This window comes from Atta cephalotes (assembly GCF_000143395.1).
Source record: "Atta cephalotes unplaced genomic scaffold scaffold00023, whole genome shotgun sequence".
NCBI classification, from domain to species: Eukaryota; Metazoa; Arthropoda; class Insecta; order Hymenoptera; family Formicidae; genus Atta; species Atta cephalotes.
The window spans coordinates 1,755,840-1,777,722 of record NW_012130087.1 but is presented as its reverse complement, the minus strand read 5'-3'; the positions used below and the strand labels follow the sequence as shown (position 1 = coordinate 1,777,722).

Genomic DNA, 21,883 nt, shown 5'->3' with positions numbered 1-21,883 from the left:
TTNTNTGTTGGAGATATATATATATATATATATATATATATATATAAAGTTAAATTAATATTACAGTAGTAATAATCATAAAAAAATGGAACTCCTATTCATAATTATTTTACTATGCAATTACAGTCATTAAACACAGTAAACACTTTTCTCTCTCAGTGTATACATATAGATAATAAGTTATTTATATGTTATCACAATTTTTAAAATAATTATAGGAAAAAAATAGTCGTGGAAAAGAAAGGAGAGACTAAGAAAAATTGTAAATTTGATTGATGAGTAACAAAAGCAAGTATCGGGCAACAAGTTATTGAATAACGAGAACGTCCGATTACGTCGACGTCGCGTCGTGTAAATTAAATCTTACGAGCGCGAAAGTTTGACGATTAACACGTGGAAAAAAGAGAGGGAAAATTACGTAATCCTAGAATCGCGTTACTCCGTTTTCGTTCCAGCATCTCGCCGTCACTCGCCACTCGCGTTAAAGTCAACACTAAAAGACTTGACAGGACAAGAGCATGTGCATTGTGCAGGTGTTACACAGGTGACACGATGATGTCAGCATATGATCATATATGAGCATGTCATTATTCTAGATAATAATAAAATAATATGATACACGAGAGTCGATGAACGCGCACACATAATCACGTCTCAACGTAATATATGCTATGCATATATGTAATTTAAAGATCTGATTGTGAATCCAACATCGTATAAGCGCGATGTACAATATAATAATTTAATTCGAAAATCACTTTCTCAGTCACTTTAACGTCTTTAATGTGAATAACGATACGCAATTTCTCGACCTTGCACGATTGGGAAATTAGTTCTCGATCGAAGATATCCCGGAAAACATGTTTCCTCTGATTGAATCGATAATCCAAGGTCATCGGACTAATGTCACCGGAACGTGGCGTTTTATTCGATTGCGTCCTCACGGTGCGATTCTCGCGTTTTGTCACGCACTTGACGCGTCGGCGATATCTATTTGCTTTTATTTCTAAATTAAATCCCAATCTCAAGGATTTAACGACAAAAAAACATTTTTTTCGCGCGTTCGAATAATCGTGTCGCATCACATCGTGAAGATAATTCTCGCGACATATTTTGACAATTAGCAATCTGGAGAAAGTCGTTTTTCGGATCTCTTTGGATTTGACTGAAAACTGTGACACAAAAAACTTCAGCAAGACATAAGCAAATCGAATTTTGGATTTGCAATTTACGTTTATTGTCTCATGATTTCTATTGATTTCTATTGATTGATTGATAATCGATTTACTTATATTTTATCGATTAAGCTCTTTTTTGTGTCTTAACTCGATCTCGCTGGATTTCGCACGAATCTTAGGCTGTGGTCAAAGTCTCGCTACAAATGTTTTGAAGCGTTTGATGGACCAATTAGAAGAAAGAATTTTACAAATTGACCAATTAAAAAAGCGATAGTTTGCAACGTTGATCATATCTTTAAGACTATAAACTTAACACAAAAAAACGTAAGCAAATCGACCAATCACAGTAAAGACTATAAAATAATAATGTAAGGTGAAGATCAATTGTGTAATCATCCTTAAAATAACATGAAAATTACAAAAGTGAACGAATTTACTAAAATATTTATAATTTCTTTGCTCAACATTTAGTAGTAAATTTGCATATTTTGTAATTTTCACCTCGTTTTAAGATACATATGATCGTCCAAAAATGTTGATTTGCTTACTGTTTTAATTTTTGTGTGTCATAGTCTTTAACATCAGAACCGCGGTTGTGCCATTTTTTATCCATTTGATAGTTTTTCTTTTTCAATTAATTTGAATTTGCATGTGAATTTAAATTTTTGTGACTTTTCATGAATAATCTTAATTAATTACAAATAATTTTACTTTTATGGTGACAACCTTCCCTTGTAAAAAATCAGATTTACCTTGAATCGCGATTGGATTAATTTACCTAGCCATCGTTTGTTTAACATGGTTTAACGTTGACGCAAATCGTATGACGCTTAACGCTCGATAAAAAATACGGACGAAACTCGTGTTGAATTTTTTCTACGCGTGACGGTGACGTAAAGTGATTTTCATAGTGAATCATCTTGAACTTCATAATTAATGACGAAATGAAAGTCGGACAGCTAAGTGCCAAATGTAGCTGGAGCACGAATCTATGGATGCTTTCCGTTTGGTGACAAAACTCAGTACAAGCATCATGCTATCTTCAGTGAATAACAAAGACAGAACGACTTATATCAAATGGAAAGCACCCATATTGCGGTGAGCACCTCAAATCTCGTAAACATCAAATGTCGTTTTGCGTCTTGGCGAGGATGATCTTCGATCCTTCGCACGGCTAATCACGACCGTCCATCCAAGACTCGATAAAACAATAACGAGAGAGTGGCAACATGGAATGAACGAAAACGGTTGAACGAAAACTGTATGCCTGTCGCTTCGTTGAGCTCCGCGTTCAACAGAGGCAAGGGTCAATTGCATTTTTCTGTGGAGCGCGTCTTTGGACTCCTTTGATCCCCTGAGATGTCACGCGTGATGTGAGGCAAGACAAGGCAAGACGAGGCAAGATAAGGCAAAACGAGGCAAAGCGAAGTGAGGCGAGGCGAGACGAGACGAGACGAAGTGGAGTGTGGCGAGACAGGGCGAAACTCCATTCGAACTTCGAAGTAAAGCGAAGGAACGATGCAGAAACGCGCGACGCGACGTAACTCGCGGCATGAAGTGGCGTGTCAAACGACATTAAAGAGCGATAAGATACGTACCTCTACGATTGAATGGCCGGACCCGTACGGCAACCTTTATTTTATCCGTAGCCATGACTTTTGCACACCGGTAAACGCGCGCACTCGCTATCACACGATTGCGAAAAACCGTTTAGCGCGATTACGCCTGCACGTGATTACGTCTACTCTCGCACGATTTGCACATTATTCTCAACCCATACCGCGAACCTGTCATCTTTCGAACGACACTGCGTCTACTGTCTACACCGAACCTCCCGTGACACACTTCGCCATATTGCTTAAAGCCCGTCGTCAGCGCTGGACACAGGACAACGACAATCGTCCAGGCTATCGAGGCTATCGAATGAATGTGTTTCCGAGAATCGCCGTTAGGAACCGCGAGCGGTTCGATAAACGAATGACGTCACCAATATCTTGGCACCTTCACGTAGGGGTCGCGTCATTTCGCAATTGGAACAAAATATTTTCAAATTCCCCAGACATCCCTGTGATACGGAATTTTTCCCTATTCAATAGGATTATTTTATTTTTCGATATTGGTAGTTTTTAAGCCAATATTAAAGCCGATATTCATAGTCGATTCTTATATTTGAGATTGTCTTAAGTACAGTCTTAAGCTGTCATAAGCCAATTAGAAGACTATATAACATCTTAAGACATTATTTAAAACAATCTTGAAATAAGAATAGACTATTACCCGTTTAGATAAATCTCAGCAGCATATTTCATTTTCAATGAAATAATTCGTAGAGTATCTAAAGATCAAGGAAGTCTTAAATATAAGGCCTGAATGAATAAAAGTCCTTTAGTTCCTTCCTTGAAATAAAAAAATCCTGATTGATTGATTTTCTTATATCTCATGTTTTATGTGTTATGCAAATGTCTGTGTTCTTCGCTTAAGAGTATAACCACACAACTTGTATAGCCACATAAACGTATACATAAAGAAAATTATCCAATTGCATTTCTCTTATAAAGACGCACATAAAATGAAATTGGCTGTAAAACTTCTATATTAGTTGCAAGTTGATTGCAAATTTGTTGCGACAGTCAATATGAAGTGTTGATTTCAAAATGCAAGCTTCAGATTGGCTGTCGCAACAAATTTGCGATCAGCTTGCAACTAATTTAGAATCAACGTAAAAAATTAACCAACTACAATCGAAGGTAAGAAGAATAATTTATTTGTCCTTATAGTTATCCCTTATGGCTTAAGGCTTAAAAATCTATTGGAGATTTGGGGTAAAGAGGTCAGAGATCCTCTCTGTCTTGCAATTAACGCAAAAATGAAAAATTCGTCATACGAGAAAAAACAGACGCATGTAATGCATCCAGAGGCCCTATTCTTGAAAAAATATCACATACAAAAATAGCAATTTCGTATACAATCACAGTCAAAAAACTATCATTTTTGTATGCGAAAATTTGTATGTGCTCAAGGTCCCCAGAAGCGTAACCGTTCACTGAGCGCTTAATCTCTTAGTTAGATCTCTTATATCTGTTTGGTCTATATTTTTAGATCTAACGGAATATACCAATCGGATACAAAAGTTCATTGAGCGCTCAGGGAACAGTTGTAATACTGAATGCAGCCATTATTAGCCCATATTCAGAACGCGCTTTCATCTCTGAAATTTTATAGTGCGTAACGTAAATTATAGCATGTTAGTGGGTTAATATCGTTGTAAGCACGTTCTGGGCCATAATCGATAGAATCATAGAATTAGCATAATTGGTAAATGGTTCTTACTTAGATCCAATCAATCATATTTAATTGCTCGGCGAGCAGTCTGGGACTAGTTTCATCAACACCGAATGGAATATTATTTATACTGATCACAACTGATGTATGACGTATATCGTAATTTATAAGAATTAACCAATCACGAGTCGAGTATTCCTATCTTATAGAGTAGGATCTACTTGGCGCTACAATTGCTTCGAAGCGCTTGATTGACCAATCGGAAGAAAGAATTTTATTAATTGACCAATCAGAAAATGCTTCAAAGAATTTGTAGCATCCAGTAGATCGACCATAGCTATAATCGAATGAGAATAGAATAGAATAGTATTTTATTTGTTGTTATTCTTTTTCTGTTTGTTTAAAGTATTTCTGTTTTAAACGACATATTTTTATAATTTATTTTATTTGGTATTATTTTTATTGTTATAAACCAAAATTTTTTAATAATAACAAGAATTTAAATTTATTATTATAAAAATGTGTTATTCCATAAAAACAGGATGTTATGAACACAACTTTTATATGTATATAATTTATTTAAAGTACAAATAACATATCAAAAATGACTCCGATACATCTTTATTACTATCTTTTTTTAATTCTTGGAAATAGAAAAAATAAAGATCGCCTTTTATCGACTAGTTAGAAATTTGACTGCAGATATAAATATTTCTAACATATTTTTAAAATATCATCATGTATTGTTCTTTATCTCTGACAATAGATGGCATAAACTTTTTTTGTAATTTGTCCAACAGCTGGTCTTCTCGATCACGCGTAATAGGTTATGTTAATGTCAACACTTATGTACAATACGAAACATGATAGTTTTGGCGGCATTTGCAGTATTTTGTCAATCTTGAATTTGTAACGAAATACACACATATATATATATATATAATTTTTCTGCAATTCGCAAAATGTAAGCAGAGAAGAATCTAGAAGTTTTAAAACATTTCAAGGATAAAAACTTGTAGGAGTTTGTTAAAATGATCGTCAAATTCAAAAAGATAATAAGCTGTTCCTCCGAACACCCAAAGTTTCCTGCCGCCAATCTTCTTCAACGTAATTCAGAAAATTGGAAAGCTACATGGCGATGCAGCAAACCGGGAGAAATGCTGGCACATGTCATCTTTCAACTCGCTGAACCTTCTTATATCACGGGAGTCGATGTTGGCAATTATCAAAGTTGCGTAGTGATTGTCACTGGATCTACCTCATCAGAACCTGATAACTGGATAGTTATCATCAATCATCAGTTTATGTCAAACGATGAAGCTGCAAATAACAAATTTAAAGATCAAGTTCAATTATTTACTAAAAGAGAATTAAATCCAGACACTTTAAAGATTAAATTTGATCGAATCAAAGTTACTTGTATGCAATCAGCCAATTTAAAAGTATTGTTTGGATTGTCATATATTATTTTGAGATCGGATCCTACAATTGATTTAGGCTTGGATACATTTGGCAAGTTCAAATTAAAACAACCACATGTTATCAAGACACCTATGGAAATGATGAAAGAAAAAATCCTTAATAAAACAGAAAATATGAAGACAAATTACAAGACAGAATTACGTGAGCAAATAAAAAAAGATTCAATGGAGAATTTTGTTAAGTGTCAACAAGAACAAAAACTTATCAAGAGGCCATTATTAGAAAAGCTAGAAGCTGGAGAAGCTGATCAAATTTTTGGAAAAAATGATAAGACCCAACCACAATGTTCAAAAGATAAAGATAAAACCATTAATGAAAGTCCCAAAATTACTAAAAATGAATCAAACGATAAAACAGTGAGAACTCCTTTTGGAGACGTTGTACCTCCGCGTAATGTTGATGCTAATAAAAATAATATAAAAAATACTACTCAGAATTCTCCAAGTTTCAAGAAACGTCCTTTGATCAAGTTGGATGATTCACCAAATATAAAATTCAATGGAAGAAAAAACAAAAGTGTTCTGAATGCTGTGCAGACTCGCAGGATCGATTATGTACAACTTGTCAACGATTGCCAGAGCCCAAAGAGTCTATTAAAAATGCTCCTTTACAGGCGAGCAACCATGTTTCGATGAAAAGATCATTTAAAGAATTGTTTAATGATGTTACATTCTCTCTCAGTGGATATGTTAATCCACAAAGAGATAATATTAGGAGAAAGGCTCTTAATATGGGAGCCAAATATATTCCTGATCCAAATACAACTAATAAAAAATGCACTCATTTAATATGTGCTTTTAAAAATACACCAAAATATCAACAATTCAAAAATCATACAAAAATTGTTTCTCATACTTTTATTGAGGAATGTTTTGATAAAAAAAGAGGTAAATATATCTAATGAATTTTTTTTATTGCAGATTGAGAAATATTATAAATTATATATTGAATTATGTATGAAATTTCATAAATTATGTATTTTATAGATTTCCTTGGAGGCGATACGCTTTAGATCAAAAGGAAAAATCACAACCTGAAAGCGAAGAAGAAATTGATGGCAATCAATCGGAATCTGTATATGACATAGACACTGATGCTGATTCAGATTATTAATATTTTAATTAAATATTATATTAATTATCAATAACATATTTATCTAATTTCTTTAACTTTTGTATTACATCTTATAATTAATATTTTCTTTGAACTCTCAATAAATATATTTTTATGTACAAAACATAGGAACATGTACATTTATATTAATATAATCAATTGATATATACAATATACAATCAGTGATATATGCGCGCAATTAAAATTAAATATTGTATTGATATAAAACCGATAGATATATATATTTTACGAATTATGAGTAATATTCTGGAAGAAAAAGATTATATTAAAAAATGACAAGATTTAATTAATAAAAGATATTTACACAGTTTGATAAAACTTTCACATTTAAATTACCGAATTTTTGTGTTTAATCGTTACTTAGTTAACTAATAAGATAGTTAATTAATAAGATGTTGAATAAATAGATTATAAAAATTTATTTTTAAAATGTACACATATTTTGGTATAAAATAGATGCTTTAAAGAAAGGAAAAAATCAGTTATGTATCTGATATATCCTTCAACTAAATTAATCTAATTCTTTTTTTCCATTCCAGGATTTCAATACATGATTTCTGATAAGTTGAAATTCTTAGGGGCTCCACACAATAAGAGAAACAAGCAACAGAGAACAAGAATTTCAATCTATCAGAAATTGTATATTCCACAATATATGATTTCTGATAGGTTAAAATTCTTATTCTCTGTTCCTTTTATTGTGCGGAGCCTCTAATAATTGCAGAATTGTGATTGGTGATTGTTCCGTTCCACTGTAAATTCCAGTCATGGGACGGTAGTGTCGGCAGCCTGACGTAAGCACGGAAATGGAAATGCCAATGAGCGTAGAGACGGTAGAGGTCTATAGCATACAATTCAACAGTTGTAATACAGAATACAGCAGTAAACGTGTGATGATAAGACAAATGTAATAAATGGTGTATATATATATACTTGAAAAATTTGCAAGCTAATTCATTGGTTTGCTATTGATTGAGGTTACTGAGAAAGACTATTAGTTTCTTGAAGTTTTTTCCAAAAAAGTTATTCAGCTGCATGATTATTTAGCCACCTTTTGGAGAAAATCTTGGACTAAAGAAAAAGAAGAATCAGGATGGTTGATGTCACAAATAATGTATTTGGCTTTGAGCTCTTTCAAAAACTCTATCATGATGATATCCATAAAAAGGAAGATGTAATAATTCTATTCATGCACTGGTATTTGACAAAATCTGGATTTAGATGCATTGGCATAGGAGATGATGTAAGTTCTGATGACAAGATAAACATCTTACGATGCTGTTCGTCACTCTGCATGTCGCTCAATGTCAACTATAATTTTATATATTTTCATTATTCTTATACATTAAAAGCATCTTTTGTAATGTTCTTTGACATTACAAAAATTCTAACCTAAAATATATAAAATAAAATAAATATATAAAATATTTTCGTAAAGTATACTTTTATAATTATTATTTGTTCTAAATGTAATTTATTTGATTTAAACATTTTTCAAGAGCATTATCAAATATATTAATAATAAACGATTTATTAAGATAATATAATGTGAATACAAATAAAAATTAAAATCTCTAACGGTTGAAGCTGAATCTTGACTGAATAATTATGTATTTAAGCATCGTAAGATACGACTTCGATTAAATATATTAAATTAGAATATGTATCACAACGTAGGCATTTATCACGTGTTGAATAAGAATTTTGAACATATACAGATAATGCATTATATGTGTAATTATTTTTAAAATGATATTCAAACTTTTAATTTTTTAGGCAGCGTTTAATGCATCAGAAAAAGGTTCTGAATTACTTCCAACAGAATGGAATTCACGTCCCAATTATGCACTACGTTATGTAAAAGATGGAAAATTACATGTTCTTCTTGGAGTCAAATCAGATACAGATTTATTATTAAACTTGATGGTAATAATTATATGACAGCAGCAAACTGTCAAAATCAATTAATTATTAAAGCGATTATCTCTATAAAATTTATTTAATCTTATAGAAACACCAAGAGAATTCTGTTTCTAACATTTCGTTTCCTATCGAGGAAACTGTATCTGCATTACATGGACCTTTAGAGACTGTAATACCATCCTATCAAACAATTTTACATAATATACAAAAAGATTTTGTAAGTACGATATGCTCTAACGAAGCAGGGACCCAAACAACCGTACTAAATAATCCCGGAAGTTCCTCCGGAAGGAATGAGATTCCTCTCATTGATTCTCCAGCTGATTCTCCATTGAGGATACCCGGTAATCGGGCATTAAATCGGTAATTTTTCAATATTGATTTAATTAATATCCATATAAATATTTTTTATATTTAATTATGTCCACATAAGATTTTTTATATCACTTTAGATGAATTACGCATCTCAAGTAAAAAAGAATTTAGACTGCAGCATTTATAGAGAAATCGATATTATTATTATATTTTATTATGTAAAATAATATGATGTATACGTGCAAACTTATATGTTGCTTTGTAAATTTTATTATTTTTTTCTAATGATATACAAGATGTCTTTTCATTAGACGTCCAATATATTATTCTATCTTAAATCTAGTATTTCAGATTATTTAATTTCCATTATTAGGCCTGAATATGTGGGCGTAGGAAGTAGAGATCTTGATCCATTTGGAGAAAGCGGAGGTATGATATTCGATCCATTTGACACGAGGCGTCGTCAAATTGGACGTTTACCAGGAGGCTTGGGAATACCTGGAGTATTGCCGCCGTATGTTATATGATTAAACTAATACATATGTGTATGAGAATCTATTTTAATTTAAGAATCAATTTAAATGTAACATTGCAGAAATGCGATACCACCTGGTGCAAGATTCGATCCTTTTGGTCCACCTGAACTGGATCCCATGAGACCACATCATCGTAGACCCGATGATGACCATTTATCTCCTCCACAATATAATGATATGTTTTTGTAATAAGTTACAGAAAATTAAATTTGATGAAAATGAAGGTATACAAGTACAAGATAGTTTTTTTATATATTGAATGTCTATATCATTTCGCTAATATATTTCTTCTACAATATATATTATTATATTGTAAAGAATCATACATATGAAAGATACACAAATATTTCATATTTCCTTGGGGATGAGAATAAAACCAAAAAATTTATTTATATTCAATATACATCAAGGTATAAAAATTATTATAAAACGTTTCTTTTTTCACAAAACAACTTCCATTCCTTTTTATTTCATAATTGATGTTTACAATGTAACAAAACGATTTAATTTAATGTTTAATTTAATTAAAACTAATTGTGTAATGATATAGAGATAGGAAATTATATTGAGAAATTAAACCGTAATTATTTTATTTATAAATTGCGCTAACTCGTTATTTTTTATTTCTTGTTTAATCAATTTGTAGGGAGTGATTGTTCTTATTTTATGTCGGTTCAAAATAGAGGATTTCTTTGCTATCTAAATTGTTCTTCCTTGAAATATTCACATTAGACATATGATTAAACACAAAAGATCTTGATCAATGTATGAAATTATTATATTATTTAGATCGACATCAAGTAGCTATTTAAAAAAAATAATTTTCATTATAATTGCATTTGTTTTTTGTGTAACATCAATATATTGCAGCAATTCGATTCATTTCTTCGAGAAATAAAATATTTCATACTTTGCATGCTTCGTTTATAAATACGATTATGTATTGTTATTGCACACAGAGCAATTTTTACATGTTATATTTTTTTTGTAATTGAATATTAATTTCCAATAAAACAGCAACGTGTATAATTTTTTACAACTGTTAGCATCACAGCTTTAATAACCACAGTCTGCTTCTAAGTCTATATTTTTTTTAAATGTATATAAGAAAATTATATCACAGATATAAAAAGAAATTATTTAGCAATTTAATTACACCTTGAAGAAGTGAATCGATGCGCAAGGATAATAATTAAAAAAATAATAAAAATTATACTGGTAACTGGTTAAAATAATATCTATTTCATCACGAATATCGCATGATTTTTTTTTTAGAAAAGAATTGTATTAAAGAAACATGTTAAATTGCTGTAACTATCATAATTGAACTAAAATTAAACGAATAAAAGTAATGATACTTTTGCCTCTAAGGTTGAATCATTTGCTTTTATATATATCCGAATATCCCTCGTCCCATCCTCTGGTAAAAAATATTGCAGTTTTTAATATTACAAAAAAGGAGCGGTATCAGATTTTAATTTCGATTCGAGTCTGCGATTGTAGTGAATGTACCTTATTGTCACTCGTTAAAGAATACGTATATAAAAGTAAATTAAAATTGTCTCCTGTCTTTTATTTGGTTATTTGGTAGCTAAGTAATCGATTCCTAATCGATTATGTCAACCGAGTTTAGTTTATCACTTGTATAGGAGGTAAATTGCCAATACCATTAACAAACGTGTAATGATACATAATCATTAGTTCATCATGTTCTGGAACACAACAGCGGATCTCTTGGATGTCTCGGGAATGGCAATTAAATTTGTTTGGTTGAATGTAGTAATACATAGCAATCAAACTTGATTGCCGTACAACCATTGTGCAATAGTTTCATTTCCGGTACGCATTGTTATCCATTGTTGAAGATAATCAGAAGCAGATAGCATACAAAATAACGTACATTCACATGAAATCAGCAGACACGTGAAATGTTCTAAGTATTATATTTCATTATTATTTTACGAGTGAATTTTTCTATCCTTTGAACACAGTTTAGTGTGGCGTACACAGCATCATTGACAATTTTACCAAAATAGAAGACGATGATGACTTTACATATATGCTTGTATACCAGATTGAAAAATCTACTTTGACTAAAAGTTAGATATGCAAAGATTTTGATAAAATTGTCATTGAGCTACGGTAATACGTGATATACAGCTCTGGAGTGATTTGCTTCACATTAGTTTCTCATTATCCATCACTCAAGTTAACGCAGATTCCAAGTCCAATAAGAGTTAAAAACATCCATCAGCGGTTCGGTATACCATTGGAAATGCAACGTAATGTGTTTGTCGTTTGTTTTTCAAATTAAAAATATCTTAAATTTAATTTGAAACACTTTAGAGCTTTAATGCTCTGCAATTCATTTTATCAAATCATTGCAAATCAAGTATTATAAATGTGTAATCCAAACATAAATTACAAAATGTGTAAACCAAACATAAATTGTCGCTAATATTTTAGTAAATAAAATTAATATTAGTTATAATTAATAGAATTCTATGTAATGTATATAATAAAAAAAAGAAAGAAAAAGAAGACAATATATTGTAATGTCATGTTATATAAGTGTGATGTGTTTAATATGCAAATGTATATTTCTTTTTTTAGCATAAAATCGATTCTTCTTTATTATGTTTTGATTCATTGTAGAAATGATTTTGATATTGAAATTTCTTATTTTGCAATTATAACAGAGATAAATATCGAAAAAAACTGTCTGTGAAAAGCCATTTTTTTAAAAAGAATATAAATATATATTTTCATTTTATTTCAATCACATGCTGCGAAAAATCTATATATAAAATCTTCCTAAAAATTATTATCGTATTTGATGTTCAAAGCAAATTGCTTCGATATATTTTAATTAAAAAGAAATATAATTAGATATAAATATTAATTATATGTTAATTCCAATTCGGATACTTTTACATATCTTGAAATTTAGTTTGCAATCAAATGTGTAGCATTTTCTAGAGATTATATATTTGCAAATTATAAATTCTTTATTTCTGTTTGTGTGTATGCGTGCGTATATATGTATGTGTACCACACTAACATAACACAATTTACTATCTTAATGAAATAATAAATTGATAATATACTGAATGTCACATTCATTACAATCATATATTGATTTTCCTACATTTTTCGCTTTTCTAATTAGAAAAATCATATTCTCTTTTTGTTTATTATAAAGTGTTTATAAAGAATTTTGGTCTTAAGAAAAAGATAAGTATGTATAACGTACGAGTTTGTACATGTATGTATGAACAACTTTTACGTCACGATTTACAAAGTAAGGTTAAATGGTAATAATATAATTAATTGATTTTTAAAAATAATTATTACCATTTCAAGATTTAATTTTTGTTCTTCAATGGTCAATATTGATCAAGTATCAAAAATAACATATAATTTATCTTCATAAACGGAAATAGCAACAATTTTGAATCGTGTTCTTTTGTGTTATATAATGATTCATCCCGAAATATAAAATTAGGTAAAGCAAAATATATTTCAAAGTTGATTGATAGTTATCAAGCAACGTTGCATTTCCAGTGATAGACCATTCAGAACAGATTTGCTACAATATGCCACTTGTTGTCAGGCGCAAAATTCTACACATTTATACCAATCAGTATGAATTAGTGATTTTTTTTCCTCATCTTCTCCTTTTCTAAAGTGTTCTTTGATCTATTGAATGCAGCAGGAATTTTTTTGTCCATTCTTGAGCTTCAATCGAGATTTAGGACGATACTTTTCAAGAAAAGTTAACTGCTTCGCGTTTATGGCGCCTCGTCTTTTTCTAGAACAGAGAAAAAAATCATAACAAATTTTATTTTGCATTTCACGTAACGTATTCTATTTTGAATAACCAAAGATTACGGAGTGTGTTATGCATTATAGAGATGACTTACTCTCTGATAAGGGCAACAGCATCTTCGAACTTGAGCCCAAGTTCAATGAGAGCTATCGCAACCAAGACCGGTGCTCTACCAAGACCCGCGACACAATGCACCGCCACACATGCATCAGGTGATTCTCGGAATCGGTTTTTTAGCAACTCGAACCATTCATCTACCACCTAGAAAATTTATATGAATAATGGAAAACATATAAACGATTTATTTTCATTCGAGTTTTCCTACTTTTCTCAATAAAAATAGATCTCAATAAAAATAAACTGAAGATAAAAACTTTACCTCGTTTGGTGGAAATGTACCGTCGTCGAATACCAAATCTATCACATTGATCCCTTCTGATTTCAGTTCCTCTACTTTGTACGTTGGTTCGCAAACTCTTACCACCTCCTTTACATTGTGCTTTTTCAGTTCCTATTAAAGAAATTTAATGCAATTTATAATAGATAGGAATAAAAATAAAGATTTTGGCGCAATGTCTCGCGAACAATTTCGTTCATATACTAACTTGAATAAAGGTATGGATGGTTTGATCATTGGGCCGATCAGTAATGAGGAACTTCATGTTTTTGTATTCAATCTCGGCGGGCGCCGGTCTGATATCCTTCACCCTCATGTTGCTCATTTCCTTCTTAACCACAGAGATGGTTATAAATCTATCCTCTCTTATTGTTTTTAACTCTTAAAGATCTCGTACGTGTGCCACACTATACGAAGCGACAAAGGCTGGATTTGACAACTTAGCCCATTAAATGTCAGTCTTATAAAGTTGTTTTTCATTTAACTAATAGAATATATTATTTTTTTACAGAGGACAGAACCGTGGGTTTACATGTAGAATTTAGAAAGGATCGTCGGGATGCGAACTTCGCCGAAAAAGTAAGGGCTACGTTACATTAGGCGATGTTGATATGCGCTTTATTCTTCCCACTTAAAATTTTTTGACTATAATTCACGGAAGATTACCTGAAATCAATACAATTGTAGATGAATATAATTTAATTATTAGGATGAAGAAAAAGCTTTTTTACAGCTTTTTTTCTTGGAAAAATGCTACTCTTACCTATTTGGCACTGGGTGCTCCTGTAGCACAGGTGCGCTCAGTATCTACGATGCTTGCATCTACTAAGGTAAATTAATAATTTCTATTAAATTCTTCTATGTCTTGCAAGATGACTAGTTGATGATTTTTCTGGCTTCCCCGATGATAATTCTCTACTACTTTAATATCTTTCTTTCTTTCTCCAAGGTGTTTCTAGCCTTCCTCTCTTTACCTTAACGATGTCTAATAATTGTCAGGGAGTATGGGCGTGTCTCTCTATTTGTGTTGAGCCTGGCAGTATTCTGCGCTATCCAACTGAAACTCCATGTATGTGAGGATGCACTCACCAGGAAACTACAACATAAGTATCAAATATGTAATATCAAATATGACATAACCATGTTCCTTGATTACGGAATAAAATGATAATTTTAAAGCAATCATTTTCATCGCGCACTATTTTCATCGCTTCCACATAACAATAGCGAACTTTCGCACGGTCATGCGCTAGTAACATATCAATTCTTGAGTATGTTGCTCCATGTAAGGAGCCATTTCGTCTCTTCGTATTCGTTCTTTCTACACGGAGAGAAATATAAAGTAATGCGCTGGAATTCTAGCAAATTTTATGAAATTGGCAGGTCAATAATAGGAACAGGCACCTTCTTATATTAAAATTTTATTTTTCTGGCAAATAAGTGATTATCTTATAAGTATACTCTTAAAACTACCTCAAACTATAAGATACTTTTACATTCTATAAAATAAATTTTGAGAGTTCTTACTTGCTCGTGCTTACAGTCTTGAGAATAGTATGATTTACTTTACACAATCAAAATTTATACAATCACTTGAATACTATAATATAATTGTAATGTATTTTTACCTTATAGATATTTCCAATATTTTTACTTTCAGACAAGTTTGTTATAAGTTTGGCAAAATTAGAACATTTTTATTAGTAAGACGAAAATTATTCAACTTTTTCTCCGTGTAGCATTAATACAATAAGACACAATACAATATAACATTCGTTAAAATGATGTAGTATATATTATTTCTTTCTTAAACAATTTCCTCTTGATCACAATTGACCATTAAATTGACCATTGAATGATCGAAATATCATTCGTGCGAGTGCATAGGTTGCGGAAGGAACGTTTTGAGATCATTTTTAAATAGAGAATGCTAATGTTATACATGGTAACATTATAGGTCGCAGTTTGTAGTTGTTCCATGCCAAGCTTGCGCGCTGTCGCATTCGACAACGCGCGTAATTGACCTCTCGATCTTTCGTCGAAACCGATTTGCGAAAGCTCCTTTTTGCGTAACGCTGCCATCAATATGCGATGTACGACAGTAACCAAACGTCACTGATTGACGGGAAAGAATATGACCGACCGACATTCAAACCAGTATGCATCAAAATAACCGAAATTGGCAGGTGAGGAGAAGCTCGAGCACGAGAGGCACGGGCTATATACGCTTCGTGAAACGCCGCCAAGGCCAAATCCATCAACGATGGCGTCGCGCGTCCGACCGCTTCGACTGTATTCTATTTCTTTAACATGATGCCATTGAATATATATATATATATAATGTGCATGTATACTCGGCTACTCGGTATGACTACTTGGAAATTTCCGATTTCGATTTCGAAAAAGTTGCTCAAAGATATACTGAAAAAAAGAATCTGCTAATAGCTACCAAATGTTGAGTGAAATAATTTTAATCAAGTGTTTGCAGATTAATATAACCAATAATAATTTTATTGGTAATTTAATTTTCTGAATAAAATTAATTAATGATTAAATTGTTTATTGGTTACATTATTATATTATGTAGCAGTACTTACTAAATATTTAGAAAAATAAAATTATTTTTTGTGATTGAAATTATTTCACTCAACTTTCGATAGCTATTACCAGACTCTCTTTTCAGTATATGCACTGTACATGCGTTTGATAACGAAATTATCGAGATGGAACCAGACACGATTAATAAAAAGTTGGTCTACCAACTTGACGCATGCAAAGGTCATAAAGGGACTATATGTAATAATTGTGGTGGATATTTATTTATAGATATAAAAAATCTCAAGGCATAAAATTACTCGAATCAGGCTACAGATTAAGTTAGATGCGCGTAAATCATACGGACTTGTTAGACTATGTAGAAACTCAATTTACTTTACGAAGATGATATATCAACTCTGCATTTTTCCAAGAATTCCTTTCGATACGTTCCCCTATGAATCTCATTTTCAAATCAATCTCAGTAGATTGTTCAGAAAAAATCAAAACTACTCTTCAAAAATTTTTAGCTTAGAATTTTTATTCTAAAAAGTGAAAATTGAGTCAGTTTTCAAAAAGAGGTTCAATCTTTAAAAGTCAGATTTCAAAAAATATAAAGGTATATCGAGAGATGCTATCGACAGAATTTATCCCAGTCGAATTTACGCGAAAGACTTACATCCTTAATGATGCTTTTATAAACAGTGCGCGATTGTCATCGTGTTGTATGAACACGCAATGTCGCCATGATGGCGACGCACGCGTTAAGAAAACAAACCAACCAGTAACTCATACACAAGATTATTACTCTCTAAATTCTTTCGAGTGCAATCACTCTAAAGAGTGAAAATTGATTTTAAAAGAGTATTCAATTTTCAATTTTCAATGCCGGTTTCTACCAATGTAGATAAACTAATTTCGATTCAACTTGCTCTTTATCTTTTTCTATTCTTATTACTAAAATAATTCTTAGAATTAGATAAAGATTAGGAGTTAATTGACCGAGATTAAAATTAAACTACATTGATAGAAACTGAAAAGTGAGATTTTATTCTTCAGAATAAGATTCATTCTACAAGTTTAATAGAGTATCAATGGAAGAGAATCAAATATTTAAAAATTTTTAAATTAAACTGAATCTGATATTTTTTTCTTTACAATATTTCATGAGAAATGACTTCTAGAGAAAAGGAGATTAATGAAAATAACTAGTAATCTAAAATTTGAATTTCGTTATAATTTTGATATCTCATATCTCTGCAATATTATACTAGAATTTGCAAGATTTTGCAAATGCAAGATTGCAACGTAACTACACGAAAGAATGTCTTGTATAAAGGAATTGACGCAATCGAAATCAATTTATGCTTGTATTCGTCAGAGATCGGAATCGTTAAAGACTGTCGCAAGATTGACGACGCGTTAGGTCTCGTGATAGTAAACAAAATTCTATTTGCGTGCAGTTACGTCGCGAATCATGTCGGACAGAGTGCAAACCAATGCGACGTGTGAAGAAGGCGACAAAAATCGCTCGTTCCATCTCTATCGAACGTATAATAGAAGTCTTCTCCGTGGGAGAAAATAAATGCGTTGAGTATTTATACGTTGAATATTTTTATCCTTTAATATTATCTCCTTGAACATCCAAGAAAGTGCGACATTCGCAAATAGTCCTACCTGATATGTAGATATTCTATATATTATCCATTTGTTACAACAACGATATAACTCCAAAAATAAAATTATCCAGAAAATAAGTTTGAATGTTTTTATGAAATTTTAATTTTGAATAATATTTTAGCAATAGCAATATTTTGATATTGTGATAACTGATTGTGGAGGAATAAAAGTATGTTCTTTATTTTTTTATTTTTGTCTTTTTTTTGCAAACAATTCCAAAATGATAGTTTTAAGTTATGCCATTGTTGTAGCAAATAAATAATATATGGTACTCTTCGTACGTGCGAGACGGAGACAAGAAATGTCATGGATTGAGTCAAGATATATCCGATTAAAAGACTTAAAAATTTATCTTGATGTCTCTAACTAAATTCTAGTATTTCTATCAAAGAAAAATTTTTATTTTTGATGCGTTTCTATCTACCTTCTGTAAAATATAAGAAAATTTTATGGTGTAAATTTTTGTAAACTTTAATAATTAAAATACAAGAATTAAAATGACGTATCGGAAAGATAATGAAAAGATTATGTGCGCGCGGAATACTCTCTAAAACTTTTAAAGTGAGTTTTATTCTGAAGAATGAAATATGATATATACTTGATATATACTTTTAAGGATTGAAAATACAAGATTCTTTCAAGACTGGTTTAATTTTTATTCTTTAGAAATTTCATTCTAAAGAATTTAGAATCAAACAAATATTAATTCAAATCTCGAAAGAATAATGCTCTTGTAACACTGCAATATGTACGTTGCATAATTGTAGCCAATGATATCGAATTTATGATACGACATCGAATTTATGATACGATTGTTTCTCTTTGTCGTGAAGAAAATGAATTTCATGAAGTGTTTCTACGAAAGTCAATATTAGATTGATTATCGCGTTTGTATCGAAATACTGTCGAAATACTATCGAATATTATCGAAAAAGCATACAAACGAATGAGTTTATTAAGCACGAATATTGATGCATAAAAAGAATTTTCAAAACTATACGTATGTACGTATTTGCGAAGCAGCAACATCGAATATGATTTTCTTACATTGACTACATCGAAAGAAAAATTCGGAAAAAAAGATATTAGAATCTACCTAAATTATAAATAAATAATTTTCTTGATGTATTAAATAAAATTTTTTTATATCAAAATATCTTTTCTCATTGAAAATAATTTTATTTAATGTAAGAAAATTATTTATTCGATAAATTCTAATAGCTTATTTTTTTGTATCAAGATATTTTTTTCGATGTATTATTATATTATAAGAGAGATTGGAAAATTTTCTATAAAAATCAATAGATACATCGATGTTACATCAATGTTTATCCGAAAAATCGATCGATTAACAGCTACGTCGAGCAATGCTGTTATTATCGTGCCAATTTTGATTAAACTAGCGTTAGTCCGGATCTGCAATATATTCAGAGAAAAATATAATTTTGACAACTATTAAATTAACAACTTTAATTTAAATACTTGCAACTATAATAGTTTTACAAAATAATAAGAATTAAAGTAATACTATATTTTTATAGTATTTACTTTACTACTTTACTACTTTAATCCTATTGCTTTTTAAAACTAGTTACAAGTATTTAAATTTTAGAGTTGTACTTTATAGTTGCCACAACTATTTTTTTTCTCAATATAGATTTTTAAGCCATAAGAAATGGACAAATCACAGTCAATTATTTCTCTCGCATTCGACTATAATTCATCAAATTCTTACGACTTAAGGCTTAAAACATCTATTATAGATCTAGACTTACATTTATTGTATAACTATACTTGTCTTAACGAAACACTACCTTGTCTCCAGATTTATTTCGAAAATATCGATAAAAAGAGAATAAAGAGCATGTGAGTGTCAATCTAGCCGTTTAACGTATAAAATCAATATTTTTATTTCGAAAGCATGCGAAAACTCGGCGATTCCATCATCAGCTTTCAGTCTATTAACGTATTGTCACTTTCGACAGTCGTGCTGTGTCGCGTTTATCACTTGATACTCGCGAACTTTTCAAATACCGATAATAGCCTCGTTTTTGATTTCTCTGAAAGAAAAAATTTTGCATCAATCGGAAATAAAATGTTTCTTGACCGCTCAACCAACAAAATTCTTTCGCTATCGAGAAGGTAGTATTACTTTGTGTAAAAGAATATAACAGCAAACACATTGTGATTTATTTAAGGATGTTTAATACTTATTTTCAAAAGATTAAGAACATAACAAAAATGTTACAGATTGTTCTATTATTATATTTGAATATTTATATTTATGTAAAATTTGAACACAATTATTTGATTGATATTTTTATTGTTACTGATATTGAATAGATAAAATATCTTTAAAATTTATGTAGTGAAAAGATAGAAAAAAAAGAAAATAACAAGTATTGAATTTTCATAAAACGTTTAAACGATGGAGAGAAGTGTATTTAATGATATTTATTTTAGGATTATTCGGATCATCCCGTTTATAGGTTTATAAAAGCAGTCAGATGTTCACAAAGTGACTCGTCGAGAAAGAGAGAGAAAGAGAAAGAAAGAAAGAGAGAAAGAGAAAGAAAACTTTACCTTACGGTCATTTGATAAGAAGTTTGCAAGTCCGAGATCACGGAAGTGTTCCAAGATAATTAAGTTCTAACAATAATAAAACAATTGACGTATTGTCAACAATTGTATTGAGAACAATTGTTATAAAGTGACGAAATCACCATACCATGCACCAAAAAGTCACATCTTAATGTCGCGCACGCGTGCACTTTCGCAAAGCCATTCCAAATTTATGACTCGAGACGTAAAATATTCTTCGTATTCTTCCGTATCGTCCATACCGTCAAAGGCCAAACGAAGTTTGATCTTTCGAAATTTTGTAAAACACGAATTATGTTGACGTGGTAATTATCTTAAAAGACTTTCGCGCGATCACGTTCGAAGGATTTACATCCTTGACGGAGAGAATTCGATTCGATTCTTCTCACCGTACAGCGACTTCGATTTCAGCAATTTTCGAGCGAGACGAATGGCAAGAAATCAAAATCGGATTAGCGGGCGGAGTCGTGACTGCCGTGGGGCCCAGCAAAAGCGCGGCTGTTATTATCGTACAGACGTATACTCGTTTCGTCGTGACGGTCGCGTCGAATCTGGGCCAGCTACAGCGTGGCGATCAAAATAGCACGGCGTCGAGACAGCTTCCACCCTTCTCTCCATCGAGCGAGCACTCGTCATCTGATCCCCCTCCACACACGCATCAACGCACGCTACACGCATATATGTACAATATAATGCATTCCACATCGCCATATCGCTCGACTTTGTCGCTCGTGTTGACAACAGTAACAATTTGTCTTTTTCGACGTATAGTTGCCTGGTGAAAACTCAGGTCGCGTTGGGATTATACATTGTATATTATCGTATAGCGTCTCCAGTCCCTTTCGTAAACTGGAAAAAGTCTTGTTGCGTTAATTGGAATTCAGACAGATTTAATCAGAAAGACATTGCAAATCAGACACTTAAATCTGTCAAACATTCCAATCGAGATATGAAGAAATTCAATTACGATAAGCAGCATTTTCACATCATT

At 31.3% G+C, this 21,883-nt stretch overlaps 4 protein-coding genes across 4 annotated transcripts in view; 2 read left to right on the top strand and 2 right to left on the bottom strand.

Annotated features, from left to right (window-relative positions):
• The window catches only part of LOC105619996 (kinesin-like protein KIF13A), a 45,876-nt gene extending 43,045 nt beyond the window's left edge, over positions 1-2,831 (bottom strand). Inside the window, exon 1 of the mRNA XM_012201506.1 lies at positions 2,777-2,831. Coding sequence (XP_012056896.1) covers positions 2,777-2,831 — 55 coding nt within the window. The remainder of the gene's footprint in view (positions 1-2,776) is intronic.
• A 2,660-nt stretch (positions 2,832-5,491) lies between these two features.
• Positions 5,492-7,055, top strand: LOC105619865 (DNA repair protein XRCC1). The gene is given in 3 exon segments (XM_012201384.1): positions 5,492-6,442; positions 6,445-6,828; positions 6,927-7,055. Coding segments are annotated over 3 exon segments (1,464 nt in total).
• Positions 7,056-8,169: 1,114 nt separating this feature from the next.
• Positions 8,170-10,039, top strand: LOC105619864 (proteasome inhibitor PI31 subunit). Its single transcript, XM_012201383.1, has 5 exons — positions 8,170-8,319; positions 8,853-9,002; positions 9,088-9,362; positions 9,688-9,828; positions 9,910-10,039. Exons 1-5 carry the CDS (start codon positions 8,170-8,172, stop codon positions 10,037-10,039), a joined length of 846 nt encoding a protein of 281 aa, XP_012056773.1.
• Positions 10,040-13,549: 3,510 nt separating this feature from the next.
• On the bottom strand, positions 13,550-14,401 carry LOC105619863 (protein tyrosine phosphatase type IVA 1). Its single transcript, XM_012201382.1, has 4 exons — positions 14,285-14,401; positions 14,059-14,190; positions 13,774-13,940; positions 13,550-13,661 (listed from the first exon to the last, which is right to left on the bottom strand). Exons 1-4 carry the CDS (start codon positions 14,399-14,401, stop codon positions 13,550-13,552), a joined length of 528 nt encoding a protein of 175 aa, XP_012056772.1.
• Between the last annotated feature and the right edge of the window lie 7,482 nt (positions 14,402-21,883).

Bases quoted from the DNA above. Each gene is read 5' to 3' on its own strand.
- LOC105619864 (XM_012201383.1), top strand. From the start codon at position 8,170: ATGGTTGATGTCACAAATAATGTATTTGGCTTTGAGCTCTTTCAAAAA. The intron at 9,363-9,687 runs GTAATTTTTCAA...TTCCATTATTAG, and splicing joins GGTAATCGGGCATTAAATCG to GCCTGAATATGTGGGCGTAG. The intron at 9,829-9,909 runs GTATGTTATATG...GTAACATTGCAG, and splicing joins ATACCTGGAGTATTGCCGCC to AAATGCGATACCACCTGGTG.
- LOC105619863 (XM_012201382.1), bottom strand. From the start codon at position 14,401: ATGAGCAACATGAGGGTGAAGGATATCAGACCGGCGCCCGCCGAGATT. The intron at 14,191-14,284 runs GTTAGTATATGA...TTTCTTTAATAG, and splicing joins CCATCCATACCTTTATTCAA to GAACTGAAAAAGCACAATGT. The intron at 13,941-14,058 runs GTAAAGTTTTTA...TAAATTTTCTAG, and splicing joins GTACATTTCCACCAAACGAG to GTGGTAGATGAATGGTTCGA.